At 50.9% G+C, this 22210-nt stretch overlaps 5 protein-coding genes across 5 annotated transcripts; 3 read left to right on the forward strand and 2 right to left on the reverse strand.

Annotated features, from left to right (window-relative positions):
- Positions 1 to 310: 310 nt before the first annotated feature.
- On the reverse strand, positions 311 to 1069 carry A1O5_06963 (uncharacterized protein; the record flags this gene model as incomplete). Its single annotated transcript, XM_007747552.1, has 1 exon — positions 311 to 1069. The coding sequence occupies one exon, from the start codon at positions 1067 to 1069 to the stop codon at positions 311 to 313; it is 759 nt and encodes a 252-aa protein (XP_007745742.1).
- Positions 1070 to 2255: 1186 nt separating this feature from the next.
- Positions 2256 to 5037, forward strand: A1O5_06964 (uncharacterized protein; the record flags this gene model as incomplete). The annotated part of the gene is made up of 5 exons (XM_007747553.1): positions 2256 to 2279; positions 2344 to 3684; positions 3735 to 4033; positions 4080 to 4383; positions 4534 to 5037. 5 exons carry the CDS (start codon positions 2256 to 2258, stop codon positions 5035 to 5037), a joined length of 2472 nt encoding a protein of 823 aa, XP_007745743.1.
- A 619-nt stretch (positions 5038 to 5656) lies between these two features.
- A1O5_06965 (transformation/transcription domain-associated protein) lies at positions 5657 to 17227 on the forward strand (the record flags this gene model as incomplete). The annotated part of the gene is made up of 1 exon (XM_007747554.1): positions 5657 to 17227. One exon carries the CDS (start codon positions 5657 to 5659, stop codon positions 17225 to 17227), a length of 11571 nt encoding a protein of 3856 aa, XP_007745744.1.
- Positions 17228 to 18555: 1328 nt separating this feature from the next.
- Positions 18556 to 20763, reverse strand: A1O5_06966 (anaphase-promoting complex subunit 6; the record flags this gene model as incomplete). Its single annotated transcript, XM_007747555.1, has 2 exons — positions 18556 to 20618; positions 20667 to 20763. 2 exons carry the CDS (start codon positions 20761 to 20763, stop codon positions 18556 to 18558), a joined length of 2160 nt encoding a protein of 719 aa, XP_007745745.1.
- A 424-nt stretch (positions 20764 to 21187) lies between these two features.
- A1O5_06967 (uncharacterized protein) lies at positions 21188 to 22090 on the forward strand (the record flags this gene model as incomplete). Its single annotated transcript, XM_007747556.1, has 1 exon — positions 21188 to 22090. The coding sequence occupies one exon, from the start codon at positions 21188 to 21190 to the stop codon at positions 22088 to 22090; it is 903 nt and encodes a 300-aa protein (XP_007745746.1).
- Between the last annotated feature and the right edge of the window lie 120 nt (positions 22091 to 22210).

Raw genomic sequence — 22210 nt, forward strand, 5'->3', positions numbered from 1 at the left:
TGAAATCTTGTATCACGTTCTGAGATCCTAATTTCTCTCCCGGCTAGGGTCTATCATGCCAGACGCTCATCACCGAAAGGATTTGGAGCGACATGGCAGCGGAACATGTCAATCGAGCACAAAGCGTCTGCAAAATTTCTGAACAAGTGGCAAAGGCGCAGGCAGAATGAGCTCCTGAGCCGGACAGATTCAGGAGTGGGCGAAAGTAGTGACCAGCACAAGCAAAGCGGTTTGTTTTTCTCAAAACTCTTATACATGAATCTTGGGCCGCCTGTGCTAGCTTCAAGACAGTCGTGACGGACTGGTAAGCTCAAGTGGTGAGCTTATCAGACCCCTCCTTATCGTCTCGTTGCTCTTGACTTGTGGACAACTGTGTAGGCGTCTCTGGATCGTCTACTGCCCGTTTTGCTGTACGCGGATCGGAAATGGCCTTTGCGGCAGAACTCTGACGATATATGTAGTTGACTGGGAGGTTCTGCGTGGAGAGCATCGGAGGAGGAATAAGCTCTGTATCTGCTTCGACAAAAGTTTGAGGCAAAGACCATTGCTTGAGCAGTGGGTACCGCTGAGGAAGAATTTTGGAGTGTATTTCGCTCAAAAAGGGAGATCCTCTAGATGTGTACATGAAGTCTGGCATCGTACGCCAGACGTGTGTAGAGCCAATCGGACCGACGATTTCAGCCCGGTAGCGTTCACGATTGTCCCTCAATGAACGAAGCAGGTATTTGACGTCTCTCCGGGGCTGCGAATCTGTAGAATATTCGAGGTAGGCCTCGTCAGAACCTCGCTGTCTTCTCCTGCCTGTTCTTCTGGGAACTGTTACTTTAAGTAGAAGATTGTGGGTTCGCTTGTTGTAGGACAGCACTGCACGGCAGCTTGGGTCATCCGGCTGAAACTTGAGTCCCAGCGGCTTGTCCCATCCAGGCTCAAGACTCTGCAGGATCTCTCTAGGCCCTCCGAGCATGCCAATAGCCTTCTCCGCATTCTGAACAATGCAGGGATGTTCAACAGAGAGGACCGGGGTAGCTGGGACCTGGAACCAAGGCGCAATTTGTCGGTCCCTTGACATTTTGAGTACTGGGATGCGTAGTCTAGATATGTGATGTGGTCGATCGATGATCTGTAGCTGTGTTCTGAGTCAGGCCCGATTCTCATTGTCATATTATCGCACCTCACGTCACTGGTCTAATAGCCGTCGGAGACAAGCGGACAAGCGTCTCACCTTGTTTAACGCGGGGAAGGCAAGACCAAGGCCGGTAGCTGCAAGGAAGTGCGCAGAGTACCTTGGGTCATGAAGGTTTTGGTTCACACTCGTCTCTCTCTCGGGTGATATATCCTTATGACTTGGGAAGTGGTTTATCTTTGGACCCCATGACAGAATTGATGAAACAGAATCTTGATTTAGCACGATGGGCTTGGCAGCAACAGTTGGTCACTGAGTTACTCGGTACCGAGTACATGCAAGCACAAGTCAAGTACACTGAATATCTCAGAGAAATCACCCCAGGCAACTCTTCCGAGCACCCAAACAAAGTGACACCCACCTAAACAGTAGTTGGCTAAGCCTAGCGGCCAGGCCAATACTGGGTAGGCCCCTTTGACGCCCATGGGCACCACTGGGTCAAGTTGGCCTTGCCTAACTTGCTAAATTGCACCTCAAGCCGGCCGCGTACTGACACCGAAACACTGCACCGTCCCCGCCAACCTGCGACTGCGACTACACTTTTGACTTGCATTTGACCTTGAGCTGCGCACAACTACTCGACTACTCGTCACCTCGACTTCTGTTCAATGGATGCCCTTCTCAATGCACTGAAATCATTAAGCCGCCCCCATTCTCGCCGTCTTTGATCATAGATCGATTCTTTCTGCCCGCATCCCGCCGTGCTCGAGTTAGAGTCCTTGCAGTCTTTCAACCGAACCCTCCCCAGCTTCCGTCTACCACTCCCTCCACCGGCCTACCGTGTTGTTGTTCCTCCTCAGTGCCAGGTCTGCTCCCAAGAATGAGCAATTGATAGAAGAGAAGGAAGTTGCCGGCATAACTGCATCCCGTCGAATTGATCTGGTACTCTCCGACACCCCTACCCGTCGCCTCCTACTGAGAAGTCAAGCCGGAGGTCGTGACTCGGATGAAACGCACGTAACAGCCTCGTGGCTTCTTAGAATCGACAAGGCGGCGCATCGACTACGACAAACGTCCTTGTTATTGTGGGTGCGTAAAAGCTTCCAATACCTATTGAAGAGAACCTGGCAAAATGAAAGGTTTCAGGCAGAGGGTGGTAAGTCTCATACCCGCATCTTGTGCTGTCTCCGTCCAAACGCTCTCACTCACTGATGTTCTAGCATGAGCAGTTGTCGAGGGCAAAAGAAGGCAACAAGTCTTCCAAGAAGAAAGATGCGAATAACTCAGGCACCGCCTCTCCGCTCTCATCATCCACCACGCTCCCCGGTAGCGATTCTAGATCCCCCAATAGCTCTAACACCGCCACCCCGACCTCCTCGTCAACGAATCTCAATGACTTGCGGAACAAGGGCGCGGGTCATGAGGGCGCGACACCCAACCACGGAAGCGCTCAACATCATGCTAGCTCTACCGCAGGGTCAGGTTCGTTGGCTTCTCATTACATGTCGCAAGGCTCTGGTCATGGACTCGGCGGACCTGGAACAGCCGCGGGCCGTCATCACATCGCTCCAAGCGTCATCATAAGCCCAAGTGCTCCTCACATTCCCGGACCTGGCGCAACTGAAACGATGCCTGGCGACCTTGCACCTCCCAAGGCTGGCCAGAAATCCCTCCTCTTCGACCGATTGCAGTCTACACCGAAAGATGTGCCTGAGGGTGTCCGCACTCCCAAGAGACAGCATTCCTCGAGATTTGATGTATCAGACCAAAGAGCTCGTGATCTGGAGAAATTGCCGGGTTTCCATGAAGTCCCTCCCAACCGACGACAAGAGCTATTCATGCAGAAGATCGATCAGTGCAACATCATCTTTGACTTCAATGACCAGACAGCCGACATGAAATCTAAAGAAATCAAGAGACTGGCCCTCCACGAACTTCTGGATTATGTTGCCAACAACAGATCGGTCATAACCGAGCCGATGTATCCAAAAGTCGTCGAAATGTTTAGCAAGAACCTTTTCCGCCCTGTCCCTCCTCCTGTCAATCCACAGGGAGAAGCATTTGATCCCGAGGAAGATGAACCAGTCCTTGAAGTGGCTTGGCCGCACATCCAAGTCGTCTATGAGTTCTTCTTGCGTTTCATTGAAAGTCAAGACTTCAACACCAACATTGCTAAAGCCTACATTGATCATCATTTTGTTCTTCAGTTACTCGAGCTGTTCGATTCAGAAGACCCAAGGGAAAGAGATTTTCTCAAGACAACACTTCACCGGATCTACGGCAAATTCTTGAATCTTCGGTCCTACATTCGAAGATCCATCAACAATGTCTTCTTCCAGTTTACGTACGAAACGGAGAGGTTCAATGGCATAGCCGAGCTTCTCGAGATTCTTGGCTCGATCATCAACGGCTTTGCTCTCCCTCTGAAGGAAGAGCACAAGCTCTTTTTGACCAGGGTTCTTATTCCGCTTCACAAAGTTAAGAGTTTGAGCATGTATCATCCCCAATTGGCATACTGTATCGTCCAGTTCTTGGAGAAAGACGCGGCGTTGACAGAAGAAGTAAGTCATCATCGAATCATGAGGCTCTTAGGATGCTGACGGTACTGTAGGTTGTTCTTGGTCTATTACGCTATTGGCCAAAAGTCAACAGCACCAAAGAAGTGATGTTCCTGAACGAAGTCGAGGATATTTTCGAGGTCATGGATCCGCAAGAATTTGCCAAAGTTCAGGAACCTCTTTTCAACCAATTGGCCAAATCAGTCGCGAGTCCTCATTTCCAGGTGGCGGAGCGTGCGCTGTATTTTTGGAACAATGAATACTTCTGCAATCTCGTCAGTGATAATGTCGAAACCATCCTCCCGATCATGTTTGCTCCGCTGTATGAGAATTCAAAGGGTCATTGGAACCGGTATGTATGCTTCCCTCGACGTCTACCTCTGCTAATCAGTGGTCAGCACAATACATGGCATGGTGTACAATGCAATGAAACTCTTCATGGAGATCAATCCTCAACTGTTCGACGAATGTTCGCATGACTACAATGAAATGCAGAGCACTGCCGCTCAACGGGAGAAAGCACGCGAGGCCAAATGGGCGAAGCTCACCGAGCAGGCAAACCGCATGAAGGCCGGACTGGCGAAGCCGCCGACGACCCCTAGTATTAAGGAAGTGCCAGAGACGGATGCTGCGCAGGACAACCAGGAGAGGCTGGACGCTCTGAAGTTGCATGATGAGTCGTCATCAACTAAACCATCATCGGTAAGTCGTGTCTCCGTTCGCACAATGTAACTCATCAATCCCTCCGTCACCGCCTTTCATCTCCATATTGGCTAAGACATTCTCTTTCATTATAGTGACGTTGATGGCTATTTCTGACATGGCTTTGGAATCTCCAGAGGCGACGCGCAGACTCACATGGTCAGACAAGATCTCGACGGTCTCACACCAGCTTGGATGGCAAATCAAGGAGACATCGGACACATTCTGGAGGATCAATCGATTTTCATCGAACAGTTCAAATGCCTCATATTCAACGACACGGAAGCAATGTGTCGCAGCATTGACACGAGCTACTATCGGGCTGCTGGTGGTGGCAGCGTGCTATGGATGAGTGGACCGAAGTTCATTGTGACTCGTCAGCAAGCGTCGGCTTTCATTGAAGTTTTGGTTTACTTCGAGCTGAGGCTCGGCTTGCAAAGGATTCAGATACCCGGTCAACACAGTGAATTTTCGCGTTGGGTTTTTGGCGATGTCCCGTCAATGATAGAGTACTACGAGGCCTTACCGAGATGTTCAGCCTCTGAAATGAAGATACGAGCAACGCGGCGGCAAAAGCGCCTCCCGAGTGGAAAGAAGGAGCGAGAGAAAGACAGTGCTGGAGTCGTAAAGAAATGTCTTCATCTTCACTTTTGACATATCGGCTCTTTGGCAGTTCGCTCGAAATGGTTTTTTGCCCTTCTTGCCTTTCTAAAGGCTGCCATCGGGGCCACGCCAAACTCCACTCCCAAGGGGCCCCACTGCCACATCTACTCTGTAGTATGATTGGCTTTCATTGCCGGCAACTATCCCTTTCGTGGACTGGCGCTTTCACGTGATTTGCACGCTCGAGGCAAGTAACTCCCCCCCTCGCATTCACTTTTCTACCTCGCGCCTCTATTCTCCGCAGAATCTCCATACAAATTTGGTCGGAGGAGGCACCCCAGGGCCAACAAGGCAACTTGCCTACACCCATTTCTTCTCTTTACATTCTTGTTTCGTATTGTTGCAGGGAGTTCAGTTAATTCCGTCTCAACATCTTCTTCTAGCGACCAGTTATTTCCATTGTACTCCTGCCGCTGTGACTATTTTACTCCTGCGATCCGATCCAAGTCCGCGCATCTGCAAATGGGCCTTTGGGAAGGTGAATCCTTATGAAGGCGCTCAAGCCCTGCGATATATATCCTTCTCTACGCTTAGCCGGTCTTTCCATTCCCTGGTGTAATCGGGGGGTAGACTAGGAACGACATCACCATGGATGCCTCCCAGAAGATCGATGTCTATGTTGCGAGGCTCAGTGATCCAAAGATTGGCAAGTCGCGCACCTGCTATAAGCGGCTTTCTCCCAGCCCTAACTGACTCTGGCCCTTTGGCAGATACGCGGACAAAATCGAACGTGGCTACCGAACTTCGTGACTCTATTGAATCTCTATGTACACCCTCCAGCGTCTATACGAAATTCCTGACCAAGTTATGGCCCGTCTTCAAGAAGATCTTGGAAGGGAAACCAGACTTGAACCCAACCTCCTTCGAACACATACTCCGAAACCAGATTCTCGAGATCTTGCACCGACTGCAACATCAGCTGCCGGAAATCGAACCCTTTGCTTTGGACATGGTGGAAATGCTGATGGAGCTGGTGAGGGTGGAAAATGAAGATAATGCTGTACTATGCCTGAAGACGATCATGGATCTCGAGCGCCACCAACCGATTGCCACCGCTTCAAAAGTCCAGCCTTTCCTAGACCTCATTCAAGAGATGTTCGAGTTGATGGAACAGGTGGTTCGCGATACCTTCGATTCTCCGGCGCCTCATCATCAAACTTCATCCTCGACGTCAAATCCTCAAAGCCAGACCTTTCAGTCCCCGCGACCCGGCTCGCCGGCCACGACGGTGTCGGATCCAGGAACCGAAAAGAAAGAGCACGCGCCCCTGGCAAAGGGTATGCAATCCTTCAAGGTCTTGTCGGAATGTCCTATCATTGTCGTTTCTATATTCCAGGCGCATCGGGGTATGGTGGCTGCCAATGTCAAAAAGTTTGTGCCCTCGATCAAGGGAATTCTCCTGCTGCAGGCAAAAGCGCAAGAGAAAGCACACGCTGAGGCGGCGGCCAATAAAACTATATTTACCGGTGTCAGCAAAGAGATCAAGAACCGTGCCGCATTCGGAGATTTTATCACCGCGCAGGTCAAGACTATGAGTTTCCTGGCCTACCTACTCCGGGTATACGCAAATCAACTGACAGACTTCTTGCCAACTCTGCCGGGTGTTGTTGTTAGATTGTTGAAAGACTGCCCAAGGGAAAAGTCTGGCACTCGAAAAGAATTGCTAGTTGCGATACGGCACATTATCAATTTCAATTATCGCAAAATCTTCTTGAACAAGATCGACGAGTTGCTGGACGAACGCATCCTCATTGGGGATGGCCTTACAGTGTATGAGAGCATGCGTCCATTAGCATATAGTATGCTTGCAGACCTTCTCCATCACGTGCGAGACTCGTTGGATCGCAATCAGATACGGCGGACAATCGAAGTTTACACGAAGAACCTCCATGACAACTTCCCGGGGACGAGTTTCCAAACGATGAGCGCAAAATTACTCCTCAACATGGCCGAAAGTATCACCAAGCTGGAGAATAAGGAGGAGGCAAGATATTTCCTGATCATGATTCTTGATGCAATCGGCGACAAATTTGCCGCAATGAATTATCAATATGAGAACGCCGTGAAGTTGAGCCGCCAATATGGAGACAGATCCAAGGAGAATCAACCAGAGACATATATGGATGACAAAGACCAGGTTCCGGACTGGGACGAAGTGGACATATTCAATGCCACTCCTATTAAGACTTCGAATCCGCGAGAGCGAGGTGCCGACCCGGTCAACGACAACAAATTCCTCTTTAAGAACCTTGTCAATGGCCTCAAGAATATGTTCTATCAGCTGAAGACATGCAATCCGCCAGGTCTAAACGTAGACCAGGCCAGCATTCCTATCAACTGGAACGAAGTCTCCTTTGGATACAACGCTGAGGAAACACGAGTTGTTACCAAGCTCTTTCACGAAGGCGCACGGGTATTTCGCTACTATGGTGCGGAAGCTCCATTACCAGATATGCAGTATTCCTCTCCAGTTGACTTCATGGCCAGCCACTCAATGGCACAGATGACGCGAGATGAAAAGGAGTTGCTAGAGAGCTTTGGGACGGTATTCCACTGCATCGATCCAGCCACCTTCCATGAAGTATTCCAGGCTGAGATCCCTTACCTCCATGAACTAATGTCTGAGCATACCGCGTTGCTACATCTCCCCCAATTCTTCCTCGCCAGCGAAGCCACCTCGCCGGCATTTGCAGGCATGGTCCTTCAGTACCTGATGAACAAATTACCTGAGGTTGGATCGTCAGACATTGTCCTATCCTCGATATTATTGAGGATGTTCAAGTTGTCATTTATGGCCGTCACGCTGTTCTCCACACACAATGAGCAAGTTCTGCTTCCGCACATCACGAAGATTATCACACAATGCGTGCAGCTGTCGGTGACGGCAGAGAAACCTATCCATTACTTCATTCTTCTTCGGTCCCTATTCCGGAGTATTGGTGGCGGGCGCTTCGAACTCCTTTATAAGGAAATCCTGCCACTGCTCGAGATGCTGCTGGAAACTTTCAATCATCTTCTCCAAGGCGCCAGGGATCCGCATGACCGGGATCTGTACGTTGAATTGACGTTAACTGTACCGGCTAGACTCAGCCATTTGTTACCGCATCTCAATCACTTGATGAGGCCCCTAGTCGTGGCTCTTCGAGCTGGCCCCGATCTTGTTGGGCAAGGCCTTAGAACGCTCGAGCTCTGCGTTGACAATTTAACGGCAGACTATTTGGATCCGATCATGGCACCGATCATGGATGATCTGATGACTGCCTTGTTTGAGCACCTGAAGCCTCAGCCATACCAACATTTTCACTCTCATACGACGATGCGCATCCTTGGGAAACTCGGGGGGCGCAACAGAAAATTCCTGAACCATCCGCATCGCCTGTCATATCGGCGTTACACTGACGACGAACCCAGCTTTGATATCCGACTTATTGAGACCAGCCGGGATCGAGCTTTCCCTTTGGATACTGGCGTCGACCTGGCTATTCGGAAACTCACTGAGACAGCTAAAAGCACAAATACGAAGGCATTAGATCTCTATTACAAGCAGCAGTCATTTAAGTACATCAGTAACCAGGTGAAACTGTTCATCGGCCACGACCATCTTCCAGACGATCTTGCGGCTCTACTCCGACTTCAGGCAAGCGACCTCCTTTCGCGGCGGATTTCGACATACGCCGACATGCTGGCTGAAAATGAATTTGGAAAGTCGGTGCAAAAACGTCGAGATCAGGAAGAGAATCTGAAGAGGCTCCTTAAAGCCTGCTTCACTGCAACGGCTGTCCCGGATCTGAAGTCTCAGGCCGAAGCTTTCATTCAGAATATATCGCGTCATTTTACTGTTGTTGAACTCGGGCAAGCCCTGTGCGACTCTGGCCGGAGAACCAAGGAATTCGACGTCAATCTGGGTGAAGGTGCGGTCTATCTCAGCACCCGCATCTTAGGCGATGTTATCTGTGATTGCCTGGCCTCAGACAACATCGTCATCCGCGAGGCTGCCGAAGCATCGATGTTGGCCGTGCTTGATACGGCTCGCACCATCTTTGGCAGTGAAGAAAAGGCTGCTAAACTTCCTTTCTTCACGCATCTTACTCAGACATTCTGCCACAGATGCCGCGAGGTGGAGTGGTTCACCAAAGCCGGCGCTACTTTGGGAATACAGATTCTGGTCAAGAAATTCAACCTGGGCAACCCTTTCCTCAACAGTAAGCAACTGGAGATAGTCAAAGCTTTGCTTTTCGTGATCAAAGACACGCCTCAAGAGGTCCCAGCAAGCACCCGGGTTACTGCCCAAGAAACATTGGAATTCATTCTCCGGAAATGCTGCGCTGGTCAGACACGGGAGATGCTCGCCAACGAGAGGAGCACTGTCCATGCCCTTTCTGTAACATTCAGTCTGGAACTCTCTCACATGAATACGCATGCACGTGAGACAGCGCAACGTGCCTTCTCGACTATGGCAGAGGTTGTGGGGGTTGAGGTACATGAGCTGATTGCCCCTGTTAAAGAAAGATTTCTCCCGCCGATCTTCAACAAACCACTTCGAGCTCTTCCCTTCCTCTCGCAAACAGGCTTTATCGACGCCATTACATACTGCTTGGGTCTAGGTCATGATCTCGTCCCATTGAATGACCAGCTCAACCGGCTTATGATGGAGTCACTCGCTCTTGCGGACGCGGATTCTGAGATCCTCCACCCCAAACCTGACGAATACAACAATGCTCAGCTGATTGTCAACTTGCGTGTTTCATGCCTAAAGCTCCTTTCCATTGCCATGAGTTTGCCAGAGTTTGCAAGCGGTCCGCAGAATTCCAGCCGAGCCCGGATTATTACCGTCTTCTTCAAACTGCTTTACTCGAAATCACCCGAAATCATCGAGGCTGCCAACGCCGGCCTCAAGGAAGTGCTGGTCCAGACCTCGAAGCTCCCAAAGGACCTTCTCCAGAATGGATTGAGGCCTATTTTGATGAATCTCCAAGACTCGAAGCGACTGACTGTCGCAGGACTGGAAGGCCTTGCGAGATTACTGACTCTGCTGACAAACTATTTCAAAGTTGAAATAGGCGCTCGATTACTTGAACATATGAGAGTCATCGCCGACGAGCAGTTGCTGCAAAAGGTGTCCTTTGGGCTGATAGAACAAAATCCACAGATGAAGATTGTCACGGCGATATTCAATATTTTTCACCTCCTTCCCCCTGCTGCTACCAGCTTTATGGGAGATTTGGTCAACAGCGTCCTAGATCTGGAAGGAAAACTGCGCCGTACTGTCGCTAGCCCATTCCGTCATCCGCTCATACTATATCTCAACAAATATCCCAAGGAGACGTGGTCTTTCTTTCAATCGCGCCTCCAAGAGGAGAAGTACGGTCGCTTTTTTGCGCAAATCCTGAGGTCGGAATCTAGCGCAACTATACGCGATGCTGTCATGAGCGACACAGAAGCACTCATTACGGCTGCCTTCGACGTCGAGGGAACGCAAGAGCGCCACACTGCGGCAATCAACGGGATCTACGTAGTACACTCAATTTGCACTTTTGAGTCAGCCAAAGACTGGCTGCGCGATCAGGAGCAGCTCAGAGCCAAGATCTTGACTGCCGGCCAAGAAATCGAGGGAGAATTACGCAAAGATCAGCTGCAACCTTTCCAACGCCTGCGTGCCGAGCAAACCGGAGACCAAGTGATGGATGTATTGACACAATACCTGACATCCTCGCCAGATGACCTCAACTTCATGATCGAGCTCTTTTCTTCGGCTGCACAGGGAACCATAAAAACTCCCTTGAAGCTGTCGAAGTATATCTTTGACGCCATCATCACTGATCATTCTGCAACCCACCGGTACAATATTATCGAGCGATGTCTCGACGTTTATTCGCAAAAAGCCGAACCTCACAAGGTGAAGACGTTCCTGTTGCACAATGTGGTCAATCCAATTATGGCAAGAGATGTGCAGAACATACGCCAAGAGGAGAGCAAGGCCGAGCCACTAGCAGACAGCAAGTTGTTCAATCTCTTTTTGGAGCGTCTATGGAAACCCGCGGCTCCTGATCCGACCGACGACTCATCTCAACCAGGCGTGGACCATACTCGTATGGAAGCGTTGCAGCTCTCTGCGTTCATCCTGAAATATCACAAAGATGCCGTTTCAGAGGATCGAAAAGACATAATCAAATATTCTTGGGGCCACATCAAACTGGAAGATGTCATCAATAAGTACGCAGCTTATGTCCTCATATGTTATTTCATCAGGTCTTATGACACCCCTCCAAAGATCGCTGTGCAGATCTACAATCAGCTGTTGAAGGCTCACCAAAATGAAGGCAAAACTTTGGTTACACAAGCCTTGGAAGTTCTAGCTCCAGTACTGCCAGCGAGGATAGGCGTCAGTGGCAATACCCCTGGAGACAAGAGAGCACCATCCTGGGCTCGGTTACCGCGCAAGATCCTAAACGAAGAGACAGGAAACCTGCAACAGGTTCAGAGCATCTTCAACTTCATTGTTCGCCAGCCCGATCTCTTTTACGAGTCGAGGGAACTGTTCATCCCGACGATGATTCAGATGCTCCACAAACTTGCTCCTCCACCAAACCCCTCCAACGAGAACAAAAAGCTCGCCTTGAACCTAATTTCGTTGATTCAGCAATGGGAAAGCCGACGAGTCTCTGCGGCATCTCCGCCCCAGACTGGAGCTGACTTGACGCCTTCACGCAAGAGAGATACGGTTGGGGATCAGAAGCTGGCACCCCCACCGGCCAAGGAGAAGAGCGAATACGTGATTCCGCTTGAGCTTCGCACGGCTGTTGTAAAGTATATGATCACCTTCATCACTTCTTTGCCGGAACGCTTTCCTGTGCCGGCCGCAGAGCTCAAGGCCAAAACCATGCAGAAGGTTCAGCAACAGGCTCTGTCAAATGACATGTGCAAAAAGGGCGTTCAGCTCCTTCGAGATCTTTTGGCACCCAATTTGTGGACAGATGTTGATGTTGGTCTTTACGAGAAGCTGCTCGATCCGATCCTAAGTGGGGAAAAAGCAGACAAGGCGGAGGAGAAACAGCTGACTTGCATGGTCAATGCTCTACAGGTCATGCGAATCCTGTTGAGCACAAAGACGAACGAATGGATCATTAACCATATGGAGAAGATCCAGAAGCTATTGGAGAAGCCACTGAAGATGGAGGAACCTGAAATTCAAGATTGCCTGCACTTGGTGACTGATGATGATAAGTCTCTTCCATTGGTTCGACGAGTGCTTGAGGCGGTTCCAACACAAAAAGCGGATGATGCAGATGCAATGGACTTGGACGCACCACCTTCAGACTTCCCGACCCGATATTCCAAGGTTATGGTTGGTGAAGCCTTGTCAAATGGCAGCTACGTTTCAGGCATCAATAACCTGTGGACTCTTTCATTGGTACGGCCGGCCGATGTGGACGACCATATCAATGGGGCGATGAAAGCGTTGCAGCAGAAACTGGCAAAGGAGCACATTAACGCTTATATGATTCCGCCTGGGCCTCCTCCCCAAGGTTGGCGTCTGGGCGAACCATTGATGGATCCTTACGAATTTGCGCTCGGCGTTGATCTTATCAAGAAAACCATCGATATACTATCATCGCGCATGGGAGAACTCAATGAACAGCGACGACCATTTCTTAGTGTTCTGGCCTCGCTCGTTGAGAAATCCTTCAACGTCGAAATGTGCAGCAAAGTTTTGGACATGGTGGAGAAGTGGGTGTTTAACTCGACCGAGCCATATCCGACGCTTAAGGAGAAGACGGCCGTGCTACATAAGATGCTCATATTCGAGAAGTGGCCTACTCAAAATCTCCTTGAGCGCTTCCTTGAACTCGTCATCAAGATCTACGAGGACCCCACGGTAACGCGGACGGAGCTGACTGTGAGGCTGGAGCATGCTTTCTTAATCGGAACTCGCGCCAAAGATGTGGAGATGCGAAACCGATTCATGAACATATTCAACCGCGCCTTGTCCAAAACCGCGAGTTATCGGCTCAACTACGTATTGACCCTGCAGAATTGGGACACATTGGCAGATTCGTTCTGGTTGAAGCAAGCCTCACATCTCATCATGGGCTCTGTTGAAATGTCGATGCCGGCCCGCCTCCACCCGGAAGATGTTCGAGTTTGTCCCATGTCTCATTTGTTCAGCCTCAACCTCGTCAGTCCCGAGCAACGAAAAGATGATGTAATTGTCGAAGACAGCCTCGACGCTCTTGTTGTTGCGCAGCGCCGGTTCAATCAAGAAATCCATGAGGTAAAAGTCCGTGACCTGCTTGAACCCCTCACCCAGTTGCAGCATATCGATGACAATGTTGCATACGATGTCTGGGTCAAACTATTCCCTCTCTGCTGGTCTGCCCTGAATCGGGACGAGCGTCTTGACCTCGAGAAAGGAATGGTCACCCTTCTCACCCGCGAATATCACCAGAGACAACTGAATCTCCGCCCCAACGTCGTTCAAGCATTGCTTGAGGGAGCGGTTCGAGCCAAACCACGGTTCAAAGTGCCTCCTCATGTCATGAAATTTTTGAGTAGAACTTATGATGCATGGTACACTGCGCTTATTTCATTGGAGGAATCCACCATTGACCCACTTATCGATACCCTGGCAGTTCGTGAGAGCAATCTCGATGCTCTAGTTGAAGTCTATGCCGGGCTACAGGAGGATGACCTGTTCTATGGAGCCTGGAGAAGACGGTGCAAGTTTATGGAAACGAACGCTGCGCTCTCGTATGAGCAGCATGGAATCTGGGACAAAGCCCAGCAACTCTGGGAGTCGGCACAAGTCAAAGCACGAACTGGTGTTGTGCCTTTCTCTCAAGGAGAATACTACTTGTGGGAAGATCACTGGATGATATGCGCCCAGAAACTTCAACAGTGGGATCTGTTGGGCGAGTTTGCAAAGCACGAAAACTTCAATGATCTTCTTCTCGAATCGGCCTGGAGGAACTATGAAGCTTGGACTGGCGAAGAGAATCGGAATCAGCTGGATGCAATGATCAAGTCCGTTTCTGACGCTCCGACGCCTAGACGAACCTTTTTCCAAGCATTCATGGCACTACTCCGATACAATTCCAAACAGATGTCGCGTGCGGAATTCCAACATGTCTGTGACGAGGCCATACAGCTCTCCATCCGCAAATGGCATCAACTTCCCAAGCGTATAACAAATGCTCATATCCCCATCCTGCAGAACTTCCAGCAGCTGGTCGAGCTTCATGACGCGAGCGTTATTTGCGACAGTCTCATGGGCACCAATGAGCGAAATCTTGACAGCAAATCGCAAGAGCTCAAGCTTCTTCTGCAGGCCTGGAGAGACCGGCTGCCGAACATCTGGGACGATATCAATGCGTGGCAAGACCTGGTTACCTGGCGTCAGCACGTTTTTCAGCTTGTGAACTCGACGTACCTGTCTCTTCTTCCTCAAGGCGGAAACAACGTTGGCAACAACTCATATGCATTCCGGGGTTACCATGAAACAGCCTGGATTATCAACAAGTTTTCGCATGTTGCACGGAAACACCAAATGCCCGAAGTATGTATCAATCAGCTTGGCAGGATCTACACATTGCCCAACATTGAGATCCAAGAGGCCTTTCTTAAGTTGAAAGAACAAGCCCAGTGCCATTACCAGAACATGGCCGAGTTGAACAGTGGTCTTGACGTAATCAACAATACCAATCTCAATTATTTTGGTGCGCAACAGAAGGCTGAGTTCTATACGCTCAAAGGCATGTTTCTGGCAAAGCTTCAACATGCGGAGGAAGCTAACGAAGCATTTGGCGTTGCTCTCTACTACGATCTTCGTCTACCGAAAGCATGGGCAGAATGGGGCCAGTATTCCGATCGCAAATTCAAGGAGAGCCCGACCAACATCGAGGCTGCCAGCAACGCTGTGAGTTGCTATCTCGAAGCGGCTGGATTGTACAAAAGTGCCAAATCAAGGAAGATGCTCAGTCGAGTATTGTGGCTACTTAGCCTCGACGACGAAGAGGGACATATTGCGAAGGCGTTTGAGGACTTCAAGGGTGAGACGCCAGTGTGGTACTGGACTACGTTTGTTCCCCAACTACTCGGCAGCCTCGAGCATAAAGAGGCACGGCTTGCCAAATCAGTGCTAGTGAAGATCGCCAAAGGATTCCCGCAGGCGTTGTTCTATCACCTGCGTGCGACACGAGAAGATTTCCTGGGGAAGAAAAAACAGTATGAAGCCCAGAAGGCCAAGCAGCAGAAGAGTCAGGAAGAGAAAAAGGAAGTCGGCTCACGGCCCAGAACAGCCAATGGCGAAGCTCCTGCCAATGGATCATCGTCTCCCAAACCCAAGCAAGAGCCTGACGCCGACACCACCCAGCCGAACGGTACAGAAGCTGACAAGAAGCCTGAAGAGCCCAAGAGGCCGTGGGATTATACCGATGAGATCATGGCTGGCCTGAAGACTGCTTTCCCCTTACTCGCACTGTCAATGGAAACCATGACAGATCAGTTGTCGAAGCATTTCAAGTGTCCGCCAGACGAGGATGCTCATCGACTTATTGTTGCATTGCTAAACGACGGTTTGCACTACATCAGCCGGGCGCCCATGACTTATGCTGAAGGAGCCAAATTGCCTCCTCAGACCGAAGCTAACGTTGCCCGATTCGTCCAGTCCGTCCTTCCAGCTCACATCCGCAAGTCGTTTGAGGCCGATTTTGTCCAAACCAAACCAACGATGTATGAGTACATTCACAAGTTAAGGAAGTGGCGAGACAAGTTCGAACAGAAGCTCGATCATAGGCAGCAATGGGCACCATTGGAGTCGTACAGCCATCATCTGAGCGAGTTCAAATTCCTCAAGTTTGACGACTCGGTGGAGGTCCCTGGACAGTATCAACAACACAAAGACAAAAACACCGACTTCGTCCGTATTGAGCGCTTTATGCCGACCGTCGAACTTGTGCGAGGAAACAGCATCTGCCATCGCCGCCTAACGATTCGCGGTCATGACGGTTCTCTGCATCCCTTTGCGGTTCAGCACCCAACAGGTGGCAAAGTTCGTCGCGAAGAACGCATCGTGCAACTCTTCCGGATCTTCAGCCAGACACTGGCCAAGCGCAAAGAATCCCGTCGCAGAAATCTATACTTCCACTTACCCATCTTCGTGCCGATAGCACCGCACATTCGCCTAGTACAAGACGACGCCTCCTATGTGACACTCCAATCTGTGTATGAAGACCACGTACGCAAACTTCCTCCCAACACCATGTCCCGGGATGACCCTATCCTCTTCGTCCTCGAGAAATCCCGCACCATCGCCGAGCAGCAGAAGGCAAATCCCAGAACACCTGAACAAGTTGCCATCATGAAGACCGAAATCTTCACCACAATCCAGGAAAGATGGGTCGCCAACACTATCGCATTGAAGTATTTCCAAGCCACCTACCCTTCTTTCGAAGACTTCTGGCTCTTCCGGCGACAATTCAGTTATCAATTTGCGGCGACCACGTTTATGACCTATATAATGCATATGTCTGCGCGGTATCCCATGAAATTCTCCATTTCTCGAGCGACTGGGGATATATGGGCGTCTGACCTGTTACCCAATCTCAATTCAAGTCGAGCGTTGTTCTATAATCCCGAGCAGGTGCCTTTCCGGTTGACTCCAAACATACAAACGCTCATGGGACCCCTGGGTGTGGAAGGGATCTTCACAGCAAGCTTAATGGCAATTGCGCGGTGCCTTGCTGAGGGGGATAACGGATATGAAATGGAGCAGCAACTTGCTATCTTTGTGAGAGATGAGATGTATAATTGGGCTGCTGGGCGGCCTCAATCTAGCGGAAGTGGTGGTCAAGGAGGGGATCAGAAAATGGAAGGATCACATTTGAGAGAGCTGGTGGCGATGAATGTCGAGTTCATCACGCGGCGCGCACTGACATTGGCGAAGACCCAGGGTAGTGTCGGTTTTCCTTCGACCGCTTCTTCGGCAACACAAACCGCCAGTACCAATGGTACTGCGGCTGGGGGCGAAGGAAGTGCAAGTGCCGCCGCGGCTGCCTCAAATGCCATTCCCACCGGCGTCACAGGTGTCCTTCCTGCTTGTCAGAACGTCGTGGACCTGGTCAGTAAGGCGACCGATCCTACGCGACTTAGTGGAATGGATGGGTTGTGGATGCCTTGGCTTTGAATGGCAACCTTTGGAGAGGAAAGCTGATAGGGAAGTTTCACCCAACAATGGATTGACGGGTTCGATTCGGTTTCGATACGGGTGCAGGGCGTTCTACAACGTATGGGTCTGTTCAAATGCATTCATGACTTTGCTAAGGCGGTAATCGGCCTCGGTCTCGGTCTCGGTCTTCTGGGTCTGAACAGCTCACAACATGGCGTTTCTCCGAGGCTCGATAGGGGAAATATTAAGGACCAAGTGAAAATGGCCTCCAAGGAATTGGCGGTTGGGTTGGGCGATGGCGGTTCAATTTACTCGGCGGCGGCGTTTTTGGGCAAGGGACGGGCACCTACAGTACAGAACAGTCCAGTACCTCATCTCATCATCATTTCACACAATTGCGATATGATACTGCTCCCGACCAGAATGGGGCAGGTTTGGCGGGAGAATACGCATGCGACCCGGCGAGAAAAAGGGGAAACATGAGTATGGTGGCAATTCTGCTTCGTGCGTGCGTGCTTGCGTGCCTCTCTCTCGGGTCTGATCTGACATGGCTGATGCTTGCTTGATGCGTCCACGAACGGGCCTCGCCAGCGACCGAAAAGGGATACGGAGGGAATGGGAAACGGGAAAGGGGAATGAATGCACAAGGGTGGCTTGCTTCCATTTCCTGCTTGGGTTGTCATGCCGCCTACCTAGCCCACCAGCGTGCATGTTTCTTTGTTGTAGGTACCGTAGCAGAGCGAAATCAAACAATCCTCGGTCGGGCATTCAAGGGCTCGATAGTAGTAATAATCTTTCCTTCCTTGATCTGCTTTTTTCCCGCCCGCAATGCTAATCAATGCGACTACAGACCCCGTTCCTAGTCGTGTCGTTACAGCACTTCCCATAATCGTGTCGTGAACTGAGTGAGACTTCATCCTGTTCAATGCCGACTCGACCTACGAATCATTAAGGTTTCACAGAGAGCCTGAAGGACATCACACCTGTCCATTTTCACTTTTTCGCTCTTCGTAGCCGCGGCCTGGTAAATACCAAAATCATCTGGGGATTCTAGTATCCTTTCGTCCACTGTCTAGGCAGCCCGTAAGCAGCGTGAACAAAAAGGGGTGCTATCCAAGTCCCATACAGGCGAAAGTGACATTATCGTCGGTGACCTGCTCAGACTCCGTCGTGTGAGTCCAGAAATCAATGCTCCACTGTCAGCTGCTGAACTAGAGTTTGCATTCCATTGTACCACGGCAGCACAGTTTGTACTCGGTAGGGGGGGGGGCTGAAGCTTAGAGCTTAGGTTGCAACGCAACGAAACCCAGAGACCACAACTCAACGTCTTCTCGACCCACACCATTTTATCGTACAGAACCCAAAGCAGCATTCAAAATCTCAGCCGCATGCCCGTCCATTCGTTGCTCGATTTTCTCTTCGTTACTCATTTGTCCCGTTGTCGTGGTTGATGCTGCAGCTTCGTTTCCTCTGCGCTTCGACCTTGTGCCGACTTTTGATGTAGGTTCAGGTGATCCTTGCTGTAATGCGCCTGCGAGGCCGTTGAGAGCCGGACTCCCTTCTAGGGACCAGAACTGCAACGCGCGACTCAGCAACGTTCCAGCCACACCACCACCGCCGGCATCGCCACCAAGGACTCGTACAGCCTCGTGAAGAGCCATTACCGCCTCTTTCGTGCGCCCCACGATGCTGAGAAGGACCAAACCGCGACTGGTGTGGATACTTCCAATAAGATTACGCTCGTCATAGCCGCTAACTGCTCCGCTAGGACTGAGACTTGTGCCGGTGCCGGCGAGACTGAGATGGGCAAAGGCTGTCATTCCACGTCCTGGCTCGTAAGCTGACGAAGGAGCTGCTCCCCCTGTAGCTATTCTCAAGCATTCGTCAAATTCGGCAAGTGCCTCCTCAAATCTTCCCATTCGTCTGAGTGAATGTGCTAGATTTGCTCTTGTTGCGATCCATGCGGTCATGTTGCAACCCAATTCTGAAGCGAGTTGGAGAGACTTGTGGAATAGCTTTGCAGCCGCCGGTAGATTCGACTGGTGGTACAATATCACGCCAATTTCGTTGAGTACCAGAGGGTCTCCACCTAGACTAGCAGTGTTATTGAATATCATGTTTGCCAAATCATCCTCCGAGCCTGAGTTGGGCGTGCCGCTACTCATTTGGAATGCTGCGAGGCAGTATTCCCAAGCCAGCCGCATGTTGTTTAGAGCCAAGTGCTGCATGCCTAGAAACAGCTGGGGCAGGTGGCTCCCCTGGAATAATCTTGCGGCTGTCGAATATGCAGCAATGGCCTGATCATGTTCGCCCTCGGCGGCAAACGTATGAGCGAATCCGATCCACGCCGCAGCCGAGTGTGGATCCATGAGCGATGCTTTTGAAAAGAACCGGCGTGCTTCAGGGATGCGGTAGGTTGATAGATAGTACGTGCCAATAGCCAGATAAGTGTATGATTCGTGAGGGGCGTGAGCTGCTAGAGTGTGAGAGAGATGGAAGAGGGTGTTGTGAGATCCAGTCTCGTGGAGAACGGCGAGATGCAGGGGATAGAGGCGCGGACTGTGACCGAGCGAGGCGTTGGTGTTGCTTGATGAGGCGTCGGCCGAGCCATCAGGGCTGTTTTGCGAGTTGAGGATGCTCGTGGTGATTGCAAGGGCATCGTGAAAACGACACTGGGTGTAGAGGGTCTCTGCTCGAGTCAACAGCAAGTCTGGATTGGAGGCCAGGTTGTAGTGGGTTGAGAGGGTTTCAGCGGCATTTGCTAGGGTTTCGGGGGCCGAATATTTGGACAAACGAGTGGTGTACAAGAGCTTCGTGAAGTGAGCGGCTTCCTGAGCCAGAGACTGGTCTTCGATGCGTATTGAGTCGAAATCGAGTTCTTCGAGAAAGGCCAACTCCTCGGAAGGGGACATCAAGGAGTTCTTCATAAGCTGATCAAAAGCTTCGAAGCACTGCACGTCTATTCGAACGGCATCCTTGTAGCAGTCGCGTGCCCGGTCAAAGGCATTGCGTTTCGCAAAACACAAGCCGCGTAGATAGCACATGCCCGCCTGGAATTTGAGTTCTTTTTCTGACTCTCTGTCTCGTTCTCTTTCTTCGCTGAACTCGATCCTGTCTCGCTGGGCTTTGCCTCCTCTTTGTGTGATATTCCTCTGGGAGTGGCCATTGATATGTGCCAGCTTTCTTCTGGCATTGTGGGAAGCGGTGATCAAGTGGGTAGGATTTTCCTCGCCGAGAATGGCGAGGGCTTGGTCGTATCTTCCTTGCTTGACGTAACAATGGGCAGCAAGGTATCGACACGAGAGACTTCGGTTGATCAGGTCCTTGCGGAGCAGTAGAGCCAGAGCACGGGTAAAGTTGTTGTGGCCAAAATGGACTTGAGCCAGCCAGAAGGCGTCGGCGTCATTGTCTGAATCGATTAGCTCTGGCCCCAGGCTGGATGAGTGAACTCACATACTCGTCAGAGCAAGGACCTTGTCTCCAATATAGATGGCGGCATCATGCTGGCCCTTGTTGAGAGCGTCTTGCCGCCACACTCGGAGGTATTTGTCCATTGTTGTGGTGAATAGTGACCGTGAAGCACGTGTGGAAATGCATCAGTAGGAATGCTGGTGAAGAGGTAAGAATATGAGGAAAGGGATGGTCACGGAGCAAAGGCCATTGCTTGGGAACACTCTTTCCAAAAACCCACGTAGCCTTGTTCTCACTGCGTCCGTGGGCGTGACTGCGCAGTCGTTACGAGAGAGAGAGAGAAAGAGAGGGTACATACCCCGTACCTTGCCCGTACGTGGGGAGAGAGCGAGGCGCGGAACAACTCGACCTCCGATTGGCTGCTGGTTTGGCTGGTACTAAGCGAGTCAGGTATTGTTTTGCCTGCGGCGTCTGATTTATTTCGTTCTTCAACCCATTTTCGCCTTCACTGTCAAGGCACCCAAGTCACCCAAGTCCACCCTTCATCCCGTCTGGCAAGTCGTCGACATGTCTGAACGAAAGGTGCTCACCAAGTACTACCCTCCGGAGTTCGATCCCTCCAAGATCGCTCGGACCCCCAAACACCTCCGGCCGACCGGTCCCAAGACCATCCCTGTCCGCCTCATGGCTCCCTTCAGCATGAAATGCACATCCTGCGGCGAATATATCTACAAAGGCCGCAAGTTCAACGCCCGGAAGGAAACGACCGACGAGAAGTACTTGACTATTTCTATCTACCGTTTCTACATCCGCTGCACTAGATGTTCCTCCGAGATAACCTTCAAGACCGACCCTAAGAACATGGATTACACCTGTGAACGAGGCGCGAAACGAAACTTTGAGTCATGGCGAGACCCCGAAAATCCAGAGCTGAAAGAGACTGACGAGGAGCGCCTGGATCGACTGGAGAGAGAGGAAGCCGCGGAAGAGGAAAATGCAGAACGCAACGCCATGGAGGAGCTGGAGCAGAAGATGGAAGAAAGTAAACGAGAGATGCAAGTCGCAGACGCCCTTGACGAGATTATGCAGCGCAATGCACGCATAGAGCGCGGCGAGAAGGGTGGCAAGGAGGAGGAGGCTCTCGATCAAGTGAGAGATCTCCAAAGAGAGCAGAGAGAGCGGCAAGAACGCGAGGACGCTGAAGCTGCCCGCAACGCATTCCAGGCCGCCAACGCTGAAAAAGCGAGGCTTCTGGAACAAGAACAGACTCCCGCAAACAGCCATATTGCGCACGTCCAGCATTCACAGCCGCCTCCATCATTCGAGAGAATTAAAAAGATCAAGAAACCACTAGTCCCCGGATTGGTGCGCAGGACCGAGCCTACTGCAACACCAAAACCACCACCAGCACCCGTTCCTGCAAAACCACCTACTCTGGGTTTAGGGGACTATGACTCTGACCAAGATTGAGATCAGCCAAGCCAGGCTTCCTCTAGAACTTGGAGGTCGATCTTGTATGTCTTCGTCACCCACGCGCAGTTGCCGTGAAGGGCTTTAATGGGGAGAGGCCCGATCGACGTCGAGCTTCAA

The sequence above is a fragment of the Cladophialophora psammophila genome (genome assembly GCF_000585535.1).
Source record: "Cladophialophora psammophila CBS 110553 chromosome Unknown aczJe-supercont1.10, whole genome shotgun sequence".
NCBI lineage: Eukaryota > Fungi > Ascomycota > Eurotiomycetes > Chaetothyriales > Herpotrichiellaceae > Cladophialophora > Cladophialophora psammophila.